This window comes from Macrobrachium rosenbergii, chromosome 16 (genome assembly GCF_040412425.1).
Source record: "Macrobrachium rosenbergii isolate ZJJX-2024 chromosome 16, ASM4041242v1, whole genome shotgun sequence".
NCBI lineage: Eukaryota > Metazoa > Arthropoda > Malacostraca > Decapoda > Palaemonidae > Macrobrachium > Macrobrachium rosenbergii.
In genome coordinates this window covers 59,094,478-59,103,169 of record NC_089756.1, presented here as the reverse complement: position 1 = coordinate 59,103,169, position 8,692 = coordinate 59,094,478, and the positions used below count along the sequence as shown (strand labels likewise).

General features: G+C 39.2%; 1 protein-coding gene and 1 long non-coding RNA gene across 2 annotated transcripts in view; one reads left to right on the top strand and one right to left on the bottom strand.

Annotated features, from left to right (window-relative positions):
• The first annotated feature begins 382 nt into the window (after positions 1-382).
• Positions 383-1,261, top strand: LOC136846969 (uncharacterized). Its single transcript, XM_067118224.1, has one exon. The coding sequence runs from the start codon at positions 383-385 to the stop codon at positions 1,259-1,261; it is 879 nt and encodes a 292-aa protein (XP_066974325.1).
• Positions 1,262-5,817: 4,556 nt separating this feature from the next.
• LOC136847037 (uncharacterized) overlaps positions 5,818-8,692 on the bottom strand; it is a 143,539-nt gene continuing 140,664 nt past the window's right edge. The window contains exon 3 of the long non-coding RNA XR_010855598.1: positions 5,818-6,120. This is a non-coding gene — a long non-coding RNA (uncharacterized lncRNA). The remainder of the gene's footprint in view (positions 6,121-8,692) is intronic.

Below are 8,692 nucleotides of genomic sequence, written 5' to 3'. Positions count from 1 at the left end.
GCTCAAGATGCCGACAGGACCCTTCAGGATCTGAGATGCAGCAAAGGGTAGACCCTGTCTATGCTCTCCTACTCGACTGTCACCTCAGAATTCCCCTCCAACAGGTATGATCTGCATAGCTCCTTACTCCCTTACTGGAAGATACAGGATGAACTCTACACTGATGGTGACTTCGCCCTGTATGGATCAAGAGTTATAGTTCCTGCCGCCCTCTGCCGCCGCACCGTCTCGCCTACATGACAGCCACAGGGGTGTGGAATCTACTAAGCACTGAGCAAGACAGGCTGTCTTCTGGCCTGGTATCAACTCGGACATTGTCAACACAACTGGAGCTTGTGAGCCATGCCAGGTATTGCAGCCATTGCAGCAGCAGGAGCCATTGATGAGTGATGACAACCCAACGAGGCCCTTCGAGTCTGTTCCAGCAGATTTCTTTATTGTCATAGTTGACCGGCTCTCAGGATGGCCTGTTGTTGTCCCACGCAAAGGTGATACTACCGCTTCGAATACAATCAGGATCTTCCGGGAAGCTGGTGTCCCTCTACGCCTCAGGACCGATGGAGGACCGCAGTTCACCAGCAGTGAGTTCTGGGACTTCATGGAGCCATGGGGAGTTCAACATGTAGTTACCTCCCCATATTATCCACAATCAAATGGTCATGCCGAAGCCACTGTGAAGTCAATCAAGCATCTTATCCTGACAACGGTACCCTCCGGCAACACTAATTACAAAGAGTTTGATCGAGGTCTCTTAGAGCTCCAGAAAACTCCCAATTTCACAGGCTGCTCCCCTGCCCAGATTCTGTATGGCCGACCTCTTAGGTCACGCATCCCTGCACACCCGGAGTCCTTTTCAAAGGAGTGGCAGGTCAAGACTGAGGACTGTGACTGCCGTGCTGCCAACCGTGCCAAGCAAGTTAAGACCCGGTACGATCAGCATGTCCACCCCCTACCCAGATTGACTATTGGACAGCATGTTCGGATCCAAGACCCGACAACTCACTGCTGGGACAAGGTCGGGGTAGTCATGAGCTTCGGCAGGTCAAGGGACTATGAGATTCATCTCCCTAGTGGTCGTATATGGTGGCGAAACCGTTGTTTCCTTCACCCATTGCCACATCCTAGTGTTGACCCATCCCCTCTTTCCCCTGTGGCCCCTTGCTTGGACCGGGAAAAGCAGTCCTTAGTTGATTTCCCCCATGTTCCCATGTCGTTCTCAAAGGTTGGCAGAAAAAGAGTCCACTCAAGAGTATACTACTAGTGTGAGGGGGGAGGGAGGTGTAGGTACATGAAAGACATATTCAGTATGATATATGAACCTTCATATACATGTATTATGTTCTTTTATATTTCATGTCCATTTATATACCTCCCTAATGTATTAAATGTATGTCATTCCAATATGTATCATGCACGATATGTAATCAACAAACCTTATCCCGTCTGGCAGTAATGTTTCGCCCATATGGGACGGCTGTTTCCTTTATAAACACATAATTTGCAACTCTGTGAATTTGTTGACTCCACTAGACATTAAGAACCTACTTTGGATATTTCGTTGTTTCCTTCATCCCCAACCTTTGCTTGATAAGGATAACACATCGAACACACACAAACTTGATCTTCCACCTGTCTTTATACGCAACCTTCCATTGGTGTAATGACTGAATGGAGTGTCTTTGGCTATATACTCGTAGAATATTTTCTTGGTTTACCTACAGGCAGATGGGATAGGCAGCTCAATATCCTAATCTATCGCAGGACCTGAAGGGCCAAAATAATTGAGGAAGAGGGAAAATAAGTGCGATTTAACCAAAGAAAAAATACTGCAAGTACTGGGGGAAATGTAACCACAGACTTCCATAACTTGAATTTAAGGAAAAATCACTGGAATTTACCTTATGGGGATGCCGGTTTCATTCGAGCCCTTGGCATCCTGGATCTCACTGTGACCTACTCCAGCTGGCAATGTACTGCCCATCCCACGTCAATTTGCTTTGCGCCATTTCAAGCTAGTCATGTTACACAGGGACACAGAAGAGTCTAGTGCGAAGAAATGGGTCACAGAGAGGACTGGGATCCAATGTTATCAAAATGCCTCTACACTATTTATCTACACTATTAATCAAATGTACCATGAACATTTGATGGCTGAATGGCTCTGTCTATTCAGCTACTTTCAACCTATTCACTTTAGAGAGAGAGAGAGAGAGAGAGAGAGAGAGAGAGAGAGAGAGAGAGAGAAACTTCAGTTCAACGGCCTAATATCTCATTGTGTTCCTTAAAGCTCTGACAATTGAAGCATAGAGGTGTAACACTAGTGCATCTATTTCAGAGGACAAAATTTCTTTGAAACGAAACTGACATTAAACGAAGCCCACACAAACTTCGATCATTTTTTTTTATTTGCAAATGCCAAGATATTTTCAGGAACAGACTCAGGTGATCATTTTGCAAGTTTGCTTTACAAGTTTTTCTCCAGCAATGCTGTGTTCCGCATGTTTGCATATTTCACTCACAGTGTCCTGTCGAAAGCCGAACGGAATTCTGCGTACTTGAAAATTGAAACTCTTTCTTTTTGGAGCATGTTCGTGTGAAGTTTTCTGCACTAGTTTTCTTCTCGTACGTGATAAACGAATCTTTCTCATTTTTACATAGTTTCCAATCTGGTATGAGAGAGAGAGAGAGAGAGAGAGAGAGAGAGAGAGAGAGAGAGAGAGAGAGAGAGAGAGAGAGAGAGAGAGAGAGAGAAACAAGGCAGATTTGAATCTTGTACGAATGTGAAGAGTACACGTGTGAGCCAAAGTTCAAACATCATTAGTATTTTTGCAATATCCAGTGCCAAAAGGTTTCCTAGTTGAAAGCCCTTATCAGTATTCAAATAATTTTCACTTAGGTATAGACAAAAAAAGATACTCGAAAAAACACTTGGTTGTTAATCCATATTCAAACTTTAAATTAACTTTATTTTGTAAAATCTCCTTTTATTGACGCGGTATATTATCTATCTACATATCTACAGTATATACTTTATGTATCTTTTGAGTAAAAATTTCTCTTATTTCACGATCGCTTATCAAAAGCAGCAACAACATGAGATTGTTGACATTTTTATCAAACAAACCCAAGTACGGAAAGTAGTCCAAAAGAGAGAAATCTATTGAAAATGGCGGTCATGTTTACAGAATACTAACATGACTCCCGCCATGACCACTAACCCAACCACCTGACTGATATCGACGTGTCCTATCCATGGCGGGAGAGTGAGCATCCCCTTCAGTTCAGTAATGTGGGAACTTGTAAACTAAAGATGCTCAGATATTTCGATCACGACTAATTATTTGAAAGCTTAGAAAAGAGAGGCTTTTTGAAAGGTCACATAAACATAGCAAGGCTTCCCTGTTTTGCTTCATCCCACTGGTTATTCAATAGCCTTCTTTCTCATAGTTCTAAATCTAAGTTTCTTGTCTCGTTTGATCAGAAAACTGGTTCCAGTCTATGCACCGGCGATAGACTTCTACCGAATACGGGGTTCTCCCTTAAAACAGACAAAGTGAACAAAGGAGGACAGGGGTGAGTGTCGGTAAAAGAGGGAAGTTACTCCCGAAGTCCTACGATGTCCACAGAAGGCGTCTGAGATCTCCAACGAAGCCCTTTAGGCAGTTATCTAAATTTCAGCGGAACTAGAATGTGATGGAAAAGAACTAACCGTCTAAAAAGTGACAAAGATATTATTATACAATAATGGAAAAGGAGAAAAAATTGAGGATAGCTGAGGAGACAAGAACAGATATGAATAAGGCAATGCCATGTTTTATTTTTACAACCTATGGTGTTATTACGCTCCAGATAAACTTTCCTCGGGTCATCTATGACTGGAATAAACTCCCTCTTGCTAACAACCTTTCATTCAACTGGCTGAATGTAATTATTCCTTGATAAGCCGCTTCCCCAAGAGGATGCAACTTCAAAGCCAAACAAGACAGCAGGGAGTGCCACACCCATATATCCGCTAAAAACTTTTTATTCAACAAATTATGTGCAACCCTTTTCTAAGGACGCCCTCTGTAAGAGAATATACAAGAGAACGAGTTGAAATGAGGCAATGTAACTCAGCAGGGGAGTTAATATACATCGTCACATCGATCCAGAACCCTGTTAAAAGCGGGGGGGGGGGGAGCTATACGCAGGATGGACGTCCTGCTTTGTAGCAAAACATAGTAGTCAGGTGTGAGCAGCAATACGGAATACTAATAAAAGTCATAACGGGACCGGAATGCTAACCAATTTCGTTGTAATTAGATGAATAATTACTTAATGACGGAAGAGTTGCAAATTTCAGTAACAAAATCAATGAATGGCATTTCACAAAGGCAGGGCGTTACAGTATTAATGCGCTCAACCCTCTTCTTCTGTCCGTGCATAAATCCTTTTCTAGTTAAAGCAAACCTCTGAGAGAGCTGTTGCAAAGACAATTTGCAACTTTGGAAACCTGCCATCAGACCTCATGTAGCTGCAACAGCGTGCAATCACACTCCACGATCATATGTCAATTATATTGCACAATTCAGCGATATATTCACGTCAGTTGCATGTGCAATTAATGGCTCTTATGAAATGAAAGCGTATGGCTGCAATTAAAGTCTGGGCAAATTCGTCTGAGTTCAAGGAATTACTTAGGGATCAAGTTCACATTCCCCAGATTGTTCAGGCCCAGTTTAAAGGGGGGGGGGTGGATTTTCCTCCCTATATGCAAGAAGGAGCTTGTACATTTATTTTCCGGAGGAAATCGTGTGAATAATTACATAAAAATATACACAGATTGCAACTCATGCTAAGTTAATATTGAGAAATATTCAAATCAGTAATTACAAACTGTAAATTTGACCCATGCTCTTATAACAATATATATGCACGTATGTGAAGTCAAGTCACACGTACAAACGCCTACATGAAATGAGCAATTTAGCATTCGCACATACATTTGGGCATGTAAAGAAATATAAATATATATGAATATTACATATTCATTTAGACACCTACATAAAAGGGAGGAAATGCACTGTATGTAACAAGGGCACATGAATGAGCAAACGTGCGCCAATATATTATAAATAAATTAAAGGCAAAAAATGTTACTTTCCTCATCAGAAGAATCTCCTTTCTACCACGAACACTACGGTGACTGGCAAGCTGCACTTCATCGTAAATATAGTCAATGTTAATGGAGATTATGTACTGCATTGTTAACCAAGAAAAGTTATAGTTATGAAAAGCTAAATGGATTTTTGTCATTTATGCACGCTAAATTTCTTATGTTCACGAATATTAAGCCACAAATATCGTTTGATATCGAACTCACTATACCATGGGAATAACTTCTGCTCAAAGGGAATTACAACTGATAAGTGCATCGGGACTGACCATGACTCGAATATCTAAACCAAGGGACGAGGCTCGAACCCTGGTCGGGGTAGATATACTTAAGTCATTAAAATTCCCCTTGGGTGTAAGTTATTCTCAAGGCATTGCGCATTTGATATCAAATGACATTTGTGACTTAATATTTGTAATATATTTATATATACATACACATATATACCTGTATATTGTCATGTTCACGCAGCCGTGGGGTATGAGGGATGGCTCTAATTATGCCTTAGGTAACGACAACTGACTAAGGGGGGGCTACGCTCCAGTGATCAGAAAAGGTTTTGATTAGTGAATATACTCAAAATATCATCAAAGTAAGGGTTTTTTAAGGTAAACTTAGATTGTCCACTTAAAATATATAATTCACTAAAGTATCAGAAAAGGAAATATTTACAGGAGCTGTCAGTAGAGCTCCGTGGCACTATCCAAAACTACTGTACTAAAATCACAATCGATAAGCAAGAGTGCCACACAATTGCAAGTGCTATAACTATGCATTCTTAGGCTAATAAACTTCACAAATATGGGATACAATCCTTAGATAGTACAAGGTGGGGTACAGCAAGCAAGACAAGGCTCACACTGGGGATCCAGATATCTTGACTGGTTATGGCACCTGCAGTTTGCAGGAAGATGGCTCCATTGACCTACAGGTAATTTCACACAACAGGTACTCACAAAACGAATCTGCAAAGCAGGGGATGTTGTAATGTACGAAGGAATTTCGAGTGACAATTGGCTTGGAAGCGTAAGCAAATAACAAACACTGATCTTTGGCATTGGTAATAATAACTCACTGCATGTTAATACTTATAGTCAAGGCAAAAGTAAGATTAACACTGGTATTCCAATATTGATAAATCAAACACCACAGTCAAAATCACAAGAATCTCTGAGGGAGATGTCAAAGGGGTATGGGTAGGAGAACAGGTGGAAAATTCAGGTAAAAGGTAAAATGCTAGTGAGGACTTGATCTGAGTCCCTATCCAAACAGGCTTCTTGAAAGAAAGACGTCGTAAGATACACTAGCAAAGGATGTCCCATCGGAGCTCGTATTTATACTGCAAACGGCGTCAACGGTGGTCATGTTTTGACAGTTCCCTCTTAATGGGGTCATCTATTGTCCTCTCCTCGGGGCAAGCGGATAATCCCGGCAGGTATCTGGAAAGGTCGTTGAGAGCTGCCTGATAAAAGGTTCGAGGGAGAGAGGGGAAAATAACGAGATAATTAGATTTGAGAGGTGAGGCTGAGTGGGAAGAGATGCAGGTGTGGTCAGGTCAAGGAGGTGACCTGTAATGGCATGGCAGGTAGCTGATCAGAGGGGGAATTTCCTCAGATGGCTCTCATGGCGAATTGGCTGGGGACTGTTTAACAATATCGGAACAGTGTAAAGTCTCAAAGAGATCTCTTTTAATGTGCAAAGGACTACTAACTTTTCCCCCAAGTGAGAATTATTAGGTCAGGTCAGGTGTTCTTAATTACTTTGGGTACAGTCATGGATTTACCTTCTCATTTGACAACTGGGTTGTCATTATTGGAAAGGGCAAGGTGTGGGAAAACGTCAAATGAAATTCACAGAAACATCTAGTACTTCTTTTATGTTATGTTATACTGAAATATTAGGACGGAGAAGCAAAATGCAAATGGTCAAAAGGACATTTGTAACAATATATATATATATATATATATATATATATATATATATATATATATATATATATATATATATATATATATATATATATATATATATATATATATATATATATATATATATATACATATACATATATATATATATATATATATATATATATATATATATATATATATATATATATATATATATATATATATATATATATATACATATATATATATATATATATATATATATATATATATATATATATATATATATATATATATATATATATATATATATATATATATATGAAAAACATTTAGGATGAATGTGCTAGATTTCTTTTTTTAGCTAGGCAGTTTTGTCGGAGTTATTCTGGAAAAAAGTAAATGGAAACAGTGCCTACGTATTCAGCGAGTCAGTGCTGATGAAGGCCTGGAGTCAGTCTAGCTTCTCATGGAGATAAGGGGGCATCGTTTCCTGGGTGATGCGCTGGTTATGCCACTGGAAGTCGTCAAGTTCCAGTTAGAGCGTTTGTTTTCATGGGCGTGTCAAGAAGGTGTGAATTATTCAATTTGAGTGCTGGTTAGACATTCCAGGATTAGATCCCTTCGTGCCCAGATCCACTTTCCTGGAAGACTTTGTGACTGCTTGTGAGGTGAGCTGAAACTTTATTTATAAAAAAAAACCTGAATGGGTTTAATTAACTGTTTATCAAGTACTGATTCTTTGCGCCAGTTACTATGCTGACTATCTTTTTCCCCTTTTATTTTTTTGTATCTGTTGTCTCTGATTTTTATTGATGTTTGATTTTACCATGTTTAATTTTTTGCATTTCTTTAGGGGTTGGTAACGTGGGAAAACATCCCATATTTATTTTTCTCTGTGCCTGTTTTTAAATGTTGTGTTGTTCCCTTTGTTTCCTCAGGTAAATTAAATAGAGGTCAATATAAATGGAGGGGATGTGACTTATCATGACTACGCTTGTGTTGACTTATTTTGACTCTTTTGTTGTAAAGACTCATCTGGTGGACATTGATAGCACTATGCTATATTTCTTGCTTGTTTAATTGGGTTAACAATTCTGGGTTGCAGATATTCCCATTTCATTCCTATTCTGAGTCCAATCTACTTGCCATGTTAGATTACTGAATAAATTATATTTTTGTAGTCATGTTTTTGTTGTTATTCCTTAGTTTAGTTAGTGACTTGGATAATGACAGAGAGAGAGAGAGAGAGAGAGAGAGAGAGAGAGAGAGAGAATGTGCTGACCCAGTGAGCAGGCGGCCATCACTACCGTTGCGTCTTTGAGACATATAATGATTATGAAATTGATTTTAAAACAGATGTGGAAGGAAGTTATGACCCTCTCTGACCCTATATAATCGGGTGTAATTAATATATATTATATATATATATATATATATATATATATATATATATATATATATATATATATATATATATATATATATATATATATATATTTCAATGGATGGAACCTTTTCCAAGCCACCTCACCAATTTTTTTTACATCTATAATGTAGCAGAGAAAGAAATAAAATTTATTTTAATTGTTTTAAGTACTAGAACTGTGGGTTTCCACTCACCCCT